The following is an 18,407-nucleotide window of genomic DNA, read 5'->3' as shown; positions in this document are numbered from 1 at the left end:
GCCTCATGTAGTGTACGGTGGTGCACAAGCTGGTATGCGTATGATCAGATTTCCTCATCACATCTTGGTTGTGTTGCAGGCGTCAGATATCTGGTCGATGGGCGTAACCCTGTACTCCTTCGTATACGGGAAGATCCCCTTCAAAGACGACAACGTAATGGGTCTGTACAGCAAGATCCAGAAAGACCCTGTTACGTTTCTGCAGGAGCCTGTGGTTAGTGCTGAGCTCAAGAACCTGATCGAGGGCATGCTACAGAAGGACCCCAGCAAGCGACTCACCCTGCCAGAGATCAAGGTTAGGATCCTTTCCTGCATGATGCTCACTTTATCGTTGCCTTGATTTATTGTGAGATCACTCTTGATTAATAATCATAGACATCATCTACTAGAAACGAATTTACTTCAACAACACAGTATTGATTTCCTAGAACAACAAAGTGCCTATGTACAACTACACAGTCCTAATTTACTACGACTTCATAGTCCTTATTTACTAGAACAACACAGTCCTTATATACGATACTACAACAACACAGTCATGATTTACTTCAACACAGTTCTGATTCACTTAAAAAAAGTTCCGATTTAATTCTATAACACAGTTTTGATTGACTACAACAACAGACTCCTTATTTACTTCAAAAACACTGTCCTGATTTCCTTCAACAACACAGTCCTAATTTACTGCAACTACATAGTCCTGCTTTACTAGAACAACACAGTCCTTAAATATTAAAATAACACAGTCCTGATTTAGTACGACTACACAGTCCTAATTTACTAGAACAACACACTCCCTATATACCGGTACAGTACTACAACAACACAGTCCTTAAATGCTAAAACAACACAGTCCTCATTTACTACGACAACACAGTCCTAATTTACTAGAACAACACACTCCCTATATACCAGTACGGTACTACAACAACACAGTCCTTAAATGCTAAAACAACACAGTCCTGATTTACTATACGACAGAACAGTCCTAATTTACTAGAACAACACACTCCCTATATACCGGTACGGTACTACAACAACACAGTCCCTAAATGCTAAAACAACACAGTCCTCATTTACTACGACAACACAGTCCTCATTTACTAGAACAACACACTCCCTATATACCAGTACGGTACTACAACAACACAGTCCTTAAATGCTAAAACAACACAGTCCTGATTTACTACGACAACGCAGTCCTAATTTACTAGAACAACACACTCCCTATATACCGGTATGGTACTACAACAACACAGTCCTTAAATGCTAAAACAACACAGTCCTCATTTACTACGACAACACAGTGCTAATTTACTAGAACACACTCCCTATATACCGGTATGGTACTACAACAACACAGTCCTTAAATGCTAAAACAACACAGTCCTCATTTACTACGACAACACAGTCCTAATTTACTAGAACACACTCCCTATATACCAGTACGGTACTACAACAACACAGTCCTTAAATGCTAAAACAATACAGTCCTGATTTACTACGACAACACAGTCCTAATTTACTAGAACAACACACTCCCTATATACCAGTACGGTACTACAACAACACAGTCCTTAAATGCTAAAACAACACAGTCCTGATTTACTACGACAACACAGTCCTAATTTACTAGAACAACACACTCCCTATATACCGGTACGGTACTACAACAACACAGTCCTTAAATGCTAAAACAACACAGTCCTGATTTACTAGAAGAACACACTCCTTATATACGGTATCAGTGGTGATTTCTCTTAAGGAGCACAAGAGCAATCCATTACAGATTATAGGTTCGTCATTAGATACTGACAAACATACACACACAAAATAAGATTTCTAACATGAATTCAATTTTAACATTCTTAAGTTCTTCAAAGAAATAGTAAAACTACCAAAAGACACAATAAATACCGGCAACAAGATACATAGCGGTAATATATTTCAGTTTACAAGACATTAAAATAAATAGTCTAACATAGATTAAGTAAAAACGAGAGATTACATTAAACAAGTTTAGCATCTGAGGTGATTTATTTGGAGAGTGATTGAACCTTTAAAAACCAAAAGACTTCATCTTAGTTCTTCTGTATATTTATTATTAATGTTGTTAGGGGAAAAATTATGTGCAACAGTAATGATGGTAGGTAGGCTATTCTACTTTACGGCTTTAATGTCAAAAATCAGTAATTTTGAAGGGCATGGACTCAAGGGTGCCCACAGGGGGTAGCCAGTGGTAGCAATTGCTACCACTGAGATTTTTATTTTGTGTGCTTTTTTTTTTCTCTACGTGCTTGATACATGTTTTCTCAAACCCTTGGTAAACAATTCAACAAAAGCGAGTGCTTTGAACTATGAAAGTGTAATTTAGATTTCAGAAAAAGCTGTTTTTCATGTTCAGTTTTCTGTCTCCTCGTCCATCCATTTCCTGTAATTTTCTAACCATCTTGCTACCGCTGAAATTGGATCCTGCGGGCGCTCTTGCATGGACTGGAGCAAAATAGTTTTTATCCTGGTTTTGAAACATTCGTAATTCAAATGTTTAATATCACCAGGTATCTTGTTGGGTATATAAGAAGGTACCTGTATGCGAAGTATTGTTAAGACTTTTTGTAATAGTATGACAATTTATAATGCAAGTTGTTGGCAACTCTAGTGTTATGGTCATCAATTTCAGAGTTCCTTTCAAAATAGTTAAGATTTTCATGAATGAAGCAAACTATTTGTAGAATGTAGATACAGGAGAGTGGTAAAATATTTAATTCCTGAAAAATTTCGTTGCTTGGACTTGTTTCATTGTTTTTATTATCTTCTTTTGAAGTTTAAATATTTTTATAGCTTCAGAGGACATGCCCTAGAGCATTACAGCGTATGAAAGAATGGAATGTAGATTAGCATAGTAGGCTACTTTTAAAGTTGGAAGAGAGATGCTCTTTGTAAGAATTCTAAAAGCATAAGATAATTTGCACAGTTTTCCAGAGAGAAAGCTTAAGTGTTGAGTCCAGGACAAATTGGAATCAGTTCATACTCCCAAGAATTTTGTGCACTCAACTTCTTTTACAGTTTGTTTGTCAATATACAGGGTGTTTCCGAGGTTGTGTTACAAACTTTCAGGGATGATGGCGAAGGGCACATGTATCAATTTGAGATCAGGAACCCTGGTCCGGAAATTACTGAGTCGAAAGTTATAAGCAAAAATAGTTGTGTGGAAATGGAATTGTAATTTGGCACCACGTGCCCTCCTTCCCTTAACTTTTGGAACAGTCGTGGAAAGATGGTATGGGCTGGATGTCTCCTATGTGGGTATTTGTACCCGATACAATCTGTGAGCTTGTCTACTGTTCACATTGGCTCATCCGTATTCGAAAATCAGGTCTGCTTATTCCGCTCTCGTGTACTCCTCCATTTCACTAGAACTGATCGACTGAACACTGCAACTTGTACACATACACTGCTGTCTACAGACGTGCATATCAGGACCGACCATGTCCGTTACACATTACGCTATCTGCATTGCTTTAGTGTAGTTTCCTGTCCCCACCCCTCAGACAGCGCACTGAATGGAATACTGTAAGTAGACAACGTAAACAACGTCAGATGAATACAGTATGTGTAAGATGTACAGATAAATACATATAAATAAGGTGTATAGAGGAATAAAATTATTTCATTTCCACACAACTATTTTTGCTTGTAACTTTCGACTCGTCATTTCCGGACCAGGGTTCCTTATCTCAAATTGATACATGTGCCCTTCGCCATCATCCCTGAAAGTTTGTAACATCACCTCCGAAACACCCTGTATATTTGCAGTTTTATACGTTGAGTTAGAGGTTTTACTGTTACTGTTTATTATTTTGTTTTATTGAGGAATTACTTGTACATAAGTTTATTACGTACAATATATTTAACTTCATTTCAATCGGTAATTATGTATTGAATTATAGGATGGGGTAGCTCATTTAAATCCAATTTTAATCCACTTTATTTATTACAGAAGAAAATAATTAAAATATATCTTCATAAACCTATTGATTTTCCATCTCAAAATTTGTTTCTAGACTTTAATGTACTTAACTTAAGACAAATTTATTATATTGTATTAATAAAATTCATACATAAAAATCGAAATAATTTTGAATTGTATTCTCATAGTTATGAGACAAAAAGGTATGAATTCTTTAAGATTGTTTGAACCAAATGCAACACTATTACAGTATTTAATCATAGTAGTAATTTAGGCCCAAGAATATATAACAAATTTATATTTAAATATCCTAATCTTGTCAATTCTAATAGTTCTAGTATTAAATTTGAAAAGTTATGTATGGATTTTATAAAAATTGAAAAATTCTAAATTTAGAATTTTTAGGCCCAAGAATATATAACAAATTTATATTTAAATATCCTAATCTTGTCAATTCTAATAGTTCTAGTATTAAATTTGAAAAGTTATGTATGGATTTTATAAAAATTGAAAAATTCTAAATTTAAATTTATATATTATAATTGCATAGTAGACATAAGACAAATTGTATTGTACAATTATTAATTTCAATTCAGGAATCCACCCCTGAGCACGAGTTCTACTCTTTCAGGAGTGAGTTAAAGTTTTTCTGTATATACAGTAGCGTGCAAATTAATCCGAACACGACATATTTTTACAATTTCTGTCATTGTTGGCCTCACAGTTGCTCATACCGCTTTAATTGACATCTGTAGTACGTGTAATTTCATTGTTGAAGGTCTGTCATTATTTTTTTTTTATAATATGTGACATTTTGCCTGTCGTTTTGTACTTATAAGCATTTCAGTTGTGTTGAAGACTTAATCCTGCAATTCTGTGTACATTCTGTCATCTTCACAAATGGATACAACTCCACGAAAACGGTCTAAAATTATAACATTAGCAGAGAATTCTTCTATGACACAGAGGCAAATTGCTGCAGAATGTCACATCGGTTTGGCTACTGTTAATTCGATCATAAAACGATACAGGGAGACTGGATCCATCACACCCCAGAAAAAAGGAAACTGTGGCCGGAAAAGGAAGACTTCACCTGCAGATGATCGTTTAATGGTCAGGAAAAGTAAATTAAATCCTAGACTAACTGCTGTCGACTTAACCCGCGAGTTAATGGCTACCACTGGGGCGAATATTCACGTCACAACAGTGCGGCGTAGGCTTTTGGAAGCTGGACGAAGGGCTCGTAAGCCTATTAAGAAGCAACTGCTAACCCCTGTTATTTGCAGAAAACGCTTAATGTGGGCAAAATTACATCAACACTGGACAGTGAATGACTGGAAGAATGTACTTTTTTCCGATGAGTCTCATTTCAAGGTCCACGGCCACCGTGTTTCTTACATACGGAAAGGATCCGAAAAAGTAACAGCAGCTCATCTCCAACAAGCACCCAAATACCCCCCTAAAGTAATGTTTTGGGGTTGTTTTACACATGAAGGGCCTGGAGCATTAATACCTATCAAGGGAATGATGAATTCTGACAAATATATTCACTTATTGGAAACCAGAATCGTACCCCAGCTACAAAAATCATTTCCGGATGGCAGAGGTGTGTTCCAACAAGACCTGGCACCATGCCATACGTCTCGAAAAACTACAGAATTCTTCAACAAGAAGAATATTCAGGTACACCCCTGGCCAGGCAACTCACCCGACATCAACCCCATTGAGAACTTGTGGTCAATTTGCAAAAGAAGAATGCAAAAAATGGATTGTTCTACAAAGGAGAAGATGATTTCTGCCCTCATTGGTGTATGGTTTCGCGATGAAGAAATGAAGAATATTTGTGGGAAATTAGTGGAATCCATGCCAAATCGTCTCAGAGCTGTTATTAGGAACAAGGGAGGCCACATAGATTACTGAGGTATGTCTTAGATCCTTTTTTTTTTTATCCCGTTTGAGTGTTTTTGCATAAGTAATTACGTTGTTCGGATTAATTTGCACGCTACTGTATTATATTTTATGTTACAATTATTAGCAAAATGATAAATAAATAAATAAATAAAAATAAATTTGTCTATGGTTTGAACCTTGAGCCGGTAGTTAAAAACTAAATGTACAGAGTGAGGTTATGTTTGTTGCAGCGACACACATGGGTGACGAAAGAAGGCCTGTTCCCCCTGCCGAGTGAGGAGGAGAACTGTGAGCTGGTGGAGGTCACAGAGGAGGAGGTGCAGCAAGTGGTGCAGTCCATCCCCAAGCTGGACACCCTCATTCTTGTGAAGACCATGCTGAAGAAGCACTCCTTCCAGGTTAATAGTCTGTCACATAGAGCTATAGCATGGATGAATATATAATAGGATGCGAAACTTACTGAGTTTCCCGTAACACATACTAGAGGCGCTGTTGTAGAAATTGATCTTGCTGCCACCTGTTGGGAGGAGCGTTATTACATCTAGCAGCGCACCAAGTAGCGAAAAGAGTAACTAATTACTCCATGCATTTAGCAGCGCCTGGTGACGAAAATGTTAAACTGTGCAGAAAGTATTCCCTCCCACCCTCATCGATATTAAAACTAACCCAATTTAAAATAAATCATTTACATTTTTATTCCTCACAGCATCTTCTACTGAAAATTCTTACCGGAGCCAACAGGAAGATAAAAGAGACGATCTATTTTACACTTACTTACTTACTTACTGGCTTTTAAGGAACCCGGAGGTTCATTGCCGCCCTCACATAAGCCCGCCATTGGTCCCTATCCTGAGCAAGATTTTTTTTTTATTTTTATTTTTTTTAAGTAGGTTATTTTACGACGCTTTATAAACATCTTAGGTTATTTAGCGTCTGAATGAGATGAAGGTGATAATGCCGGTGAAATGAGTCTGGGGTCCAGCACCGAAAGTTGCCTAGCATTTGTTCATATTGGGTTGAGGGAAAACCCCGGAAAAAAACTCAACCAGGTAACTTGTCCCTACCGGGAATCGAACCTGGGCCACTGAGCAAGATTAATCCAGTCCCTACCATCATATCCCACCTCCCTCAAATCCATTTTAATATTATCTTCCCATCTACGTGTCGGCCTTCCCAAATGTCTTTTCCCCTCTGGCCTCCCAACTAACACTCTATATGCATTTCTGGATTCGCCCATACGTGCTACATGCCCTGTCCATCTCAAACATCTGGATTTAATGTTCCTAATTATGTCAGGTGAAGGATACAATGCGTGCAGTTCTGTGTTGTGTAACTTTCTCCATTCTCCTGTAACTTCATCCCTCTTAGCCCCAAATATTTTCCTAAGAACCTTATTCTCAAAAACCCTCAATCTCTGTTCCTCTCTCAAAGTGAGAGTCCAAGTTTCACATCTATTTTACACTACCCAATTAAAATATAACCAGACAGAGACTGCAAAAGGTTAGATAATTGGGATTGTATTCTTTGGGTATTTATTGTACAGCGCAATGGAAAAGTCTGCAAGAACTACTTAGATAGTTCAATTTGTTATATTACTATTACTTTACAATACATCCAACAACACTATTTCTACATCACTGTTTAACATTCACTGCTTATACACACGTAGTATCACTTTATGTTCACTTATTAACAAGTTTCTGTCTGCCATCTTGTCTCCTCGAGCAATATCTCGAACGGATAAATAGAGAACTCCGTACCCAACACGTAGTTCTAATGTTCACCACCTACGACGTTGGGTGCTGATCATCTTATTTCAGTCCCCCGCCGCCAGATAGTGCTGACCGCAGTTTCGCATCCTATTATATATTTATCCATGGCTATAGTGTAAGGGGTATATTTTTCGACTGTTGGGGCCTGTTTCATAAAAGTAACATTTTTAGCACCTATTTATTACAAGTGTAAAGATTAGTAGTTATTGTGTGGAAAATTCTGTTTCGTAAAGAAAATTCTTGTATTTAGAGACAATTAATATTAGGTACCCTCCACAAAACTGGCTTCATTTATACACCGATGGATCCTTGATCTCCAGAGAACAAGGTGCCGGTGCAGGTGTTACGTGCTGTCTCTTCTCACTTTATAGATCTCTTGGATATGGAACAACAAGTTTTGATGGAGAAATCATTGCAATAAGTGAATGTCTCGGGAATCTTCTATGCCACATCAATAAATTTAAGAATGCAGTTATATTGTCAGACTCCAAAGCAGCTATTCTATCAATCGTCTCTAAACACACACCTTCATCTCAAACAGCAGAAATAACTAAAATGCTCTCTCAATTAATATCACTCAATAAAAGAATTGTATTCCAATGGATACCATCCCATTGTGGAATCCTGGGAAACGAGAATGCGGATGCTTTAGCAAAGAAGGGCAGCACTGCTACTTACAGACCTGTTACTAAATCTACGGATTACTCTGTGAAGAGATTTATTAAATCTACATACTTAGACTTCAACAAACAAAATTTGATAACACAATCTCAAGGTAAAAAATGGAACTCTCAGCATCAAAATCCACAGTTAATTCCCGATTTACCACGAAAATCGTCTGTAGCTGCATTTAGATTGGCAACAGGCCATGATTGTTTGGCCAAACACCTGCATAGAATTGGAATATATCAGTCCCCTAACTGCCCATTGTGCAACTCAAACCAAGAAATGGATTCGGAACACCTCAAAATCAGTGCTTCAGTGGCTGATCATGAAAATATCTTTGAAAAATATTGGAGTGCAAGAGGTCAAATGACTTTATTGTCAAATGCCTGGCATTAGAAAACAACAACAACATAAAGAAAATTCTACACTCCTAAATTTCCTACACTACCAGTATTGATAGCAGTGGGATCAGGGTTGCCACACGTCCTGTTTTCCTGATGAGAGAATATGACTGTGACATAGATAAAATTATTCTCTTTGTTATGTTTCATGCCCTCTTCCATGCATTGAATTTCTAATTATTATAGCAATAGACATTTTACTGACTGACCTCTCCAGCTACAACAAAACGAAACTTCAACTTGCTCATAATTTGTGTGTACGTTTTGTAAGCAATGTTGGTAAATATGATCATATCACCCTATCCCTGGAAGCAATAGGTTGGCTTAAACTAGATAAGAAAAGAAATTTACATTCACTTCTCCTACTCTTCGAAATCTTGAACTCTTCTATTCCTTCGTACCTGTCATCTCGCTTCACTTACCTTTCTTCCCACCATAATCTGAACACACGCTCTCGCCATGAAACAATACTAACAATACCATCCCATCGTACCTCCTCATACTCATCCTCTTTCACAATAGCCCTGCCAAGACTCTGGAATTCGTTACCTGCTAGCATCAGGGACTGTCGAAATAAAATTCAATTCAAACGCAAACTTACTAGGCACTTGGTCAGTAATTGAGACTCGTTCAGACATGGTTTCTTGTAAATAGTTCTCTTAATCTATCACAAAATTTTTCAATATCCGGTAATTTCATCACTATAGAATTTTGTTATTCTAGGTTTAATTTGGAATTCAGTAAATACAAAAATATTCTTTGTTCTTAACTTGTATGATATATTGTCTAGCTTTCATTAATCAGGTAATCTTGTCGTACTTTAATTTTTATTGTAATTGTAATTGTAAATTTAATATTAATTGTAATTTTATTATTAATTGATTAACTAGCGGACTTACTCGTGTTAATTATGTAAGTTCGTGCGGCTTACAGCTGTTTCGGTGCTTCTTCACACCATCCTCAGAGCCTACTAGATCTCGGCATCATCTCGAACTTTTCTGCCTGTTATGTGGGTGCGTTTGATTGTTGAAAGGTATTGAAAAGTGGAGTCAAAGAAATAACCAGAGGACACAATACATCTACATACGCCGATCACATAACCAATGCTAACCATACATACAATAACATAAATGCAGACATGGAAATCCTACACATACAACCCAAGAACCAAAAACTCAACACACTAGAACAATACGAAATATACAAACACACTAAAACACACCCCGATCAAATTCTCAACACACAGATCAATTTCAGTACACACACACTATTTGACTCCACTTTTCAACACCTTTCAACCTTCAAACGCACCCACATAACAGGCAGAGAAGTTCGGGATGACGCCGAGATCTAGTGGGCTCTGAGGATGGTGTGTGAAGCACCGAAACAGCTGTAAGCTGCACAAACTTACATAATTAACACAAGTAAGTCCACTAGTTAATCAATTAATTATATTCAAGTGTTAAAAGTAGTGTACGCAAGATTGAAAATGTAATTTTATTCTTCATATTATAGTTGTAATCCCCTGGTAGAGGGGCAGAGAAGGCCTGACGGCCTTATCTGTACCAGGTTAAATAAATAAATACTACTACTACTACTACTAATAAATCGGTTACATTGTTGTGTTGCAATATGTCAGAATCACTAAAGAAAGAGTAGAAAATCCTGAAACAACAAACTTTTTAAAAAAACGTTTTTGAGAATAAATAATTATTAATGATAATCCACCATATTCACTAAACTTAGCTACAATTTAATCTACGCCTTCTGGCTATTGTACAAGTTTCTTAAAAAAAGCTACATCCTATTTATAAAAGTGTTGTCTATGAATTCTGCCCTTAGTGTAAACTGTACTGAATTTTATGTAAAGCAGGAATGACTCTGTCTGACTTCGTTCCAGAACCCTTTCGGCCAGAGACGTGGCATCAGCCAGGGGGGAGAGTCAAGGGAACATAGAAGTGAAGACGGAACGAGCCGCTGCGAGAAGTTCCAGAGGTCAGGACGGTCGCACTCTGCACCTGGGTCCTACGACCTCCTCATGGACAGGTTCAGGTTGGTGCCTACTTTTAGACATTGTCCAGTTGTCAAAGATGTTGAAAGCAATAAAGAGGCACAAAGGGATCCTCTATTTACCCCGAAAGCAGTATATGGTGTGAGCATAATGATTACAGATGAATTAAATTGAAATAAACTAAAATCAATTGAAACAAATGAAATTAAAATAGATTAAAACAAATTAAAATAAATTACAGTGAAGTAAAATAAATTACATTAAATGAAAGAAAATTAAATGAAGATAAATTCAAGTAAATTGTATAAAAAGTATTAAATTTAAATAAAGAACAAATAAATTACATTAAATGAAAGAAAATTAAATGAAGATAAATTCAAGTAAATTGTATAAAAAGTATTAAATTTAAATAAAGAACAAATAAATTACATTAAATGAAAGAAAATTAAATGAAGATAAATTCAAGTAAATTGTATAAAAAGTATTAAATTTAAATAAAGAACAAATAAATTACATTAAATGAAAGAAAATTAAATGAAGATAAATTCAAGTAAATTGTATAAAAAGTATTAAATTTAAATAAAGAACAAATAAATTACATTAAATGAAAGAAAATTAAATGAAGATAAATTCAAGTAAATTGTATAAAAAGTATTAAATTTAAATAAAGAACAAATAAATTATATTAAATGAAAGAAAATTAAATGAACATAAATTCAAGTAAATTGTATAAAAAGTATTAAATTTAAATAAAGTACAAATAAATTACATTAAATGAAAGAAAATTAAATGAAGATAAATTCAAGTAAATTGTATAAAAAGTATTAAATTTAAATAAAGAACAAATAAATTACATTAAATGAAAGAAAATTAAATGAACATAAATTCAAGTAAATTGTATAAAAAGTATTAAATTTAAATAAAGAACAAATAAATTACATTAAATGAAAATAAATTCAAGTAAATTGTATAAAAAGTATTAAATTTAAATAAAGAACAAATAAATTACATTAAATGAAAGAAAATTAAATGAAGATAAATTCAAGTAAATTGTATAAAAAGTATTAAATTTAAATAAAGAACAAATAAATTACATTAAATTAAAGTAAATGAAATTGAAATTCAATTGAGTTGAAATAAATTTTAAACTAGAATTAAATTAATAAAATTACAATAAGTTAAATACATTAAAATAAATTGGATTAAATTAAATTGGTTTTCATAGTGTAATCTGTGACATGTTAAAAAACAGTTTGCTTTAATTTAATAATGATGATGATGATGATAATAATAATAATACTTACTACTTACTTATTTACTTACTGGCTTTTAAAGAACCTGGAGGTTCATTGCCGCCCTCACATAAGCCCGCCATCGGTCCCTATCCTGAGCAAGATTAATCCAGTCTCTACATCATATCCCACCTCCCTCAAATCCATTTTAATATTATCTTCCCATCTGCATCTCAGCCTCCCCAAAGGTCTTTTTCCCTCCGGCCTCCCAACTAACACTCTATATGCATTTCTGGATTCGCCCATATATGCTACATGCCCTGCCCATCTCAAACGTCTGGATTTAATGTTCCTAATTATGTCAGGTGAAGAATACAATGCGTGCAGTTCTGCGTTGTGTAACTTTCTCCATGCTCCTGTAACTTCATCCCTCTTAGCTGCAAATATTTTACTAAGCTCCTTATTCTCAAACACCCTTAACCTGTGTTCCTCTCTCAAAGTGAGAGTCCAAGTTTCACAACCCTAAAGAACAACTGATAATATAATTGTTTTATAAATTCTAACTTTCAGATTTTTTGACAGCAGACTGGATGATAAAAGCTTCACAACCGAATAATAACAGGCATTTCCATATTTATTATGTTTTTAATTTCCTCCCGAGTATCATTTATATTTGTTACTGTTGCTCCCAGGTATTTGAATTTTTCCACCTCTTCAAAGGATAAATTTCCAATTTTTATATTTCCATGTCGTACAAAATTCTCGTCACGAGACATAATCTTATACTTTGTCTTTTCGGGATTTACTTCCAATTCTATCTCTTTACTTGTTTCAAGTAAAATTTCTGTGTTTTGCGTAATCGTTTGTGTATTTTCTCCTAACATATTGACGTCATCCGCATAGACAAGCAACTGATGTAACCCGTTCAATTCCAAACCCTCTCTGTTATCCTGGACTTTCCTAATGGCATACTCTAGAGCAAAGTTAAAAAGTAAAGGTGATAGTGCATCTCCTTGCTTTAGCCCGCAGTGAATTGGAAAAGCATCAGATAGAAACTGGTCTATACGGACTGCTGTACGTTTCACAGAGACACATTTTAATTAATCCAGCTAGTTTCTTGGGAATACCAAATTTAATAAGAATATCATATAAAACTTTTCTGTGGTCGTACCAGAGAATCAGTCCCATTCCGAGGCTTATTTGAAGGTTTCGTAACAATCTGTTTTTTACGGTGATGGGTCGTTAGCTCTTCGCCCAACCCCCAAGGTGGAGGACCACTCCTCATCGGCTGTCTGCGACTGCTTATTCAATATATTCACAGCTACCCTACATATCTGGAGGCCATCTCCTCGATCCGCAACCTGAGGCAGTATAATTAAAGCTAGCTAATTTTTTTTTTACCCAAACTTTGTGTCTCTGTTCACAGGAAGCTTTCCGTGGAGGGAACATTGCCTGCACTGAGAGAGATGACGTCACCAGAGGGTGCTGTTGGCAACAAGACCAGTGACGGCATGCCTGAGGAGCGGTGAGGCTCCTTCCTGATTCCTGCACTTGAGTTCCGTGATACAGTTCCTACAGTCCCCTCCACTCTCATTTCCCGTGTCTTTTTAATCTCAATGTGTAAGCATTTTAATATGGGCTTCTCCAGGGGTTGCTGTATCCATATGTTATTCACTCTTGTGGGTTATCTATATATGTCAAGGCCTTCTGATAATCCGAAGAATTAAGAGCAGAGATTACAAGCAATAGATGTCTAAGATAACATCTTAATACTTCGACATTTTACAGGCATTACTATCTTTTATGCTACATTTAAATGACGAATATATGTTGAAATTTTAATTCATGTATTTGCGTATATCTGTCGAATGTCTGGAAAAAAATCAGTTTTTTTTTAATCATTTTTTCTGTTTTAGTTTTAAATATCACTGACGTTGGCTCACATCGGAATTTGATTTACCATAATAGCAATACCAATGTTCAGTGTGACACACAAATTTCTATTTCCTACATTAATAATTAGGTACAGTATGTTTCATATATTTCACAACATATGAAGGTCCAATTCTTTCTTTAACCAAGGGGAATTAATAAACTAATGAATTGGGTATAGAAATAGAGACTTGAACTTAATGTTCAGTTAGTAGCTTGCAGAATTGAAAATTATGTTTGGTATGATTTTTCTGATCATCAGGTAAAACATAATCGAGTTTTGTCCAAAAGTTTTAATATAAGACTTGATGTTCAGTTAGTAGCATGCAGAAATTGAAAATCATGTTTGGTATGATTTTTCTGATCATCAGGTAAAATATAATCGAATTTTGTCCAAAAGTTTTAATACAGGACTTGATATTCAATTAGTAGCCTGCAGAAATTGAAAATTATGTTTGATATGATTTTTCTGATCATCAGGTAAAATATAATCGAATTTTGTCCAAAAGTTTTAAAACCATACTTGATGTTCAGTTAGTAGCTGCCAGAAATTGAAAATTATGTTTGGTATGAGTTTTATGATCTTCGGGTAAAATATAATCGAATTTTGTCCAAAAGTTTTAATACGGAACTTGATATTCAGTTAGTAGCCTGTAGGAATTGGAAATTATGTTTGGTATGTTTTTTCTGATCATCAGGTAAAATATAATCGAATTTTGTCCAAAAGTTTTAATATCAGACTTGATGTTCAGTAGCTGCCAGAAATTGAAAATCATGTTTGGTATGATTTTTCTAATCATCAGGTAAAATATAGTCGAAATTTGTCCAAAAGTTTTAACATAGGACTTGATGTTCATTTAGTAGGCACCAGAAATTGAAAATTATGTTTGGTATGTCTTTTCTGATCATCAGGTAAAATATAATCGAATTTTGTCCAAAAGTTTTAAAGTCAGACTTGATGTTCATTTAGTAGCCGCCAGAAATTGAAAATTATGTTCGGTGTGATTTTTCTGATCATCAGCTAAAATATAATCGAATTTTGTCCAAAAGTTTTAATGTCACACTTGATGTTCATTTAGTAGCTGCCAGAAATTGAAAATTATGTTTGGTATGATTTTTCTAATCATCAGATAAAATATGATCTAATTTTGTCCAAAAGTTTTAACATGAGATTTGAAATTCATTTAGTAGCCGCCAGAAATTGAAAATTATGTTTGGTGTGATTTTTATGATGTTCAGTTAGTAGCGTGTAGAAATTTAAAATCATGTGTGGTATGATTTTTCTGATCATCAGGTAAAATATAATCGAATTTTGTCCAAAAGTTTTAAAACCATACTTGATGTTCAGTTAGTTGCCGCCAGAAATTGGAAATAATGTTTGGTATGATTTTTCTGATCTTCAGGTAAAATATAATCGAATTTTGTCCAAAAGTTTTAATATAGGACTTGATGTTCAGTTAGTAGCCCCTGCGGGACAAAATTCCGGCACACTGGCGACGCTGATATAACGTTTGCAGTTGCGAGTGTCGTTAAATAAAACATAACATAACAACATTTAGTAGCCGCCAGGAATTGAAAATTATGTTTGGTATGATTTTTCTGATCATCAGGTAAAATATAATCGAATTTTGTCCAAAAGTTTTAATACGGGACAATGTGTAAGCAAATCAGGAATGTTATGACGTAGCAGTACTGTATGCAATAAGGAACAGTAGTTACTAGTATATAATTACAAAGTAATTTATTTCTTAGGGATTTAGCATAATTAAATTGATGTGAAAAAATTGTGATATGTTGGTGGGATATTATGTCCACCCCATTGTGATAAATATGACATTTTGAAACCCATGTTTTTTACATTAGTTTTTCATTCTCGATATGAGTACTTTCCATATCTTAAGGAAAGAAAGCATTGACAGTTAAAATAACTACCACTGAAAAATATCAATGTGAAATGATCTTCACTGAAACAATATATATATTTTTTGATATCTCAATAAAAAAGTTAAATGTTTTAAAATTGCCAACAACAACTGTTATGAAGGAGTTCAACGATCTTTTGTCCTTTATTATCAACAATGTGTTTTTCATGATATTATCACACTCTAGTATATACAGTCACGAAGCTTGAGTTGTTGAGGTTACTAGAACAATAGACTGTACCATTGGATAAAAAGTAATGGCAACAGTTCGATATTTCTGACATGGCTTTATTCACAGGGGTACAACATTTATGTATCTTCTGTATAGTCGCCCTCCTTATTTATTACCTTTTGCCAAATGTTTGGAAGGCGTCGTACACCATCAGCGCGTCCATCTTTGTTGATGTTCCGTATTGACCTCCCTAAAGCACGGATAAGTTCATCTCTGGTATTGTACTGGGTCCCTCGCAGTGGTTCTTTCACTTTGGTGAAAAGATCGTAATCGCATGGGTCATATCGGGTGAGTACGGAGGATGTTCCAGAATCTCCCATTACCAGCGACGCAAGAGATCCTTGACAGCAGCAGCGGTGTGACTCCTTGCATTATCATGAAGAATGATGGGGTTCTGTACCCCCAAGTGTCGTCGTTTTCTCCTGAGGGCCGGACGAAGGTGATGCTGCAGGAACCTGCAGTAGTAGTCCGCATTTACTGTCTGCCTTGGAGGTACAGCATGGTGCAGTATTACCCCATCAATGTCATACGCCACAATGAACATCACTTTCACAGCACTTCCAACAAGGCCTTCCCGAAATGCTTTAACCCATCGCACCACTGTGCGATAAACCATCGTGCCACTGTGCGATATGGCAACGCTGCATCGGCATATGCTTCACGCAGTCCCTGAAAACATTCTTGTGCACTATGACCTCGTGCCACTTCAATTTTGATCCAGGAACGTTGCTCTAGTTTTGTAAACATGGTCTTAGGGCGCTCGCACTATCCCTATGAAAGTCAACATTCTACACACTGCAGTAGATTGACAGAGTACTGTCGCCGCTAGCTGCACTAACTCATCTAACAGTCCTTGTTCATGTCCACACAGCTGGCAGCTCTCGAACGCACCATCGTCACGTGACAGCAGTGTTGCCATTACTTTTTATCCAACCTATGTATTTTGCATTGTCTGTGATGAAGCGATAGTAGCGATCCTAGTGGTTAGCAACTATCTATGGATGCATATTCCCTACGTATTGAGCTTCGTGACTGTATATACTAGACTGTGGTGTTATAATGATGGGTCTCACCAGTAGCACAAGATTTTGTATTAAAAATATGTATTTACCGCAGACGTGTGTGTCTGAACTATAATCTCTGGTCCATAATGTCATTATGTAACAGATTACATCAGAAGGCCTTGATTCAGTTAATTATATGGCCAATCATACTTTCTATATAATGTTTAAACATTTTTAATGAAGTTCAGCTACGATTTACAATTTCCATCTCATTATTATTGCTTGCTGCAAAATATTGTGTCTTCTCTTGTCCAGGACGTTCAGATGGTTCAAGGGGGCCATTTTGAATTGTAAAGAAGCTCTCTGGACAATAGGGGGCATTGAAAAATAGTAATACGTATATAATCAAAAATATTCATGGTGAGATTTTTAAAAGAATACTTTGTAAAATAAAGTTGCATATAGAGTTTTTTCTCATATTTTGCCTGGGACCAGTTAAAGATTAATAATATTTGTTGTTGTTACGGCATGTGGATTGCAACTAGTTCTTTCTTCTACAAATGTAAGGCTTTATGAAAATTTTCCCATGATACTTACGACAATGGAAGTTTACAATTGTTATTGTTGTTGTTACATAAGCCAAAGCGATCCATTTGATAAGAGATGCACACCATGTACATACATATCCGTTGTTCTTGGTTTTGGATTACATTGTTAAAGCACAACTTTATTTCGACATATGATTAGCTGAAGTATTTGTATGTGTTTTTAATGATATACATATATTTTAGAACACGATTGAAATGATTTCATCCTCATATCTCTTCTCTCTTTGCACAAAGACAGTTTTTACTCTTACTTAGAAGACAATCACTCTTGGTGTTTTACATTGTTAGTAAAAGTTTTATCTCACACCTTTTACATATTTATAAAAGTTCTAAAATAAAATAAAGTTTGAAATGGTAAAAGTTTTGTACTATCCATTATATTGGTTTCTAATCCCTCTATCCGTCTTTCTTTCCTTTCCTTTACATTTTACAAGAGGCTGCAAAAGAGTATCTGTCGGATACAGGGGGGAGAGCCATTAATCCTTCCAAATGAAGGCTTTAAGGAACCAACCTGGACAAATGCCTAATGTCCCATCCCTACCTTCCCGTGGTGCAGCTGTTAGTAAGCATAATTTTACGAGCTGAACTAAAGGGAGGAGCTACTCATCAATTAGCACTGGTCAGCTTGATGAGTTAATGACTGAATTTGGTATAATTTTCCTCTATGCAATACCTAATTCCCTCTTTACCCTTTCCTATCCAGTCCTCTGACTCAACTCTTACTTTCTTCAACCCTGACGGCATTA

General features: G+C 35.4%; 1 protein-coding gene across 9 annotated transcripts in view; it reads left to right on the top strand.

The window, feature by feature from the left end:
* LOC138700916 (uncharacterized) overlaps window positions 1–18,021 on the top strand; it is a 644,305-nt gene extending 626,284 nt beyond the window's left edge. For 8 of the 9 annotated variants that reach the window (XM_069827336.1, XM_069827338.1, XM_069827340.1 and 5 more), the window contains 4 exons: window positions 80–295; window positions 6,112–6,279; window positions 10,621–10,772; window positions 13,390–18,021. In XM_069827336.1, coding sequence (XP_069683437.1) covers window positions 80–295; window positions 6,112–6,279; window positions 10,621–10,772; window positions 13,390–13,492 — 639 coding nt within the window. In that variant the 3' untranslated portion in view covers window positions 13,493–18,021. The remainder of the gene's footprint in view (window positions 1–79; window positions 296–6,111; window positions 6,280–10,620; window positions 10,773–13,389) is intronic. The other variant, XR_011332411.1, reaches the window with a different exon arrangement.
* Window positions 18,022–18,407: the final 386 nt, after the last annotated feature.

Source organism: Periplaneta americana, chromosome 6, assembly GCF_040183065.1.
Source record: "Periplaneta americana isolate PAMFEO1 chromosome 6, P.americana_PAMFEO1_priV1, whole genome shotgun sequence".
In the NCBI taxonomy this organism is placed as follows: Eukaryota; Metazoa; Arthropoda; class Insecta; order Blattodea; family Blattidae; genus Periplaneta; species Periplaneta americana.
Note: the sequence above shows the minus strand (reverse complement) of the source record. Positions and strands in the feature narration are given on the sequence as shown.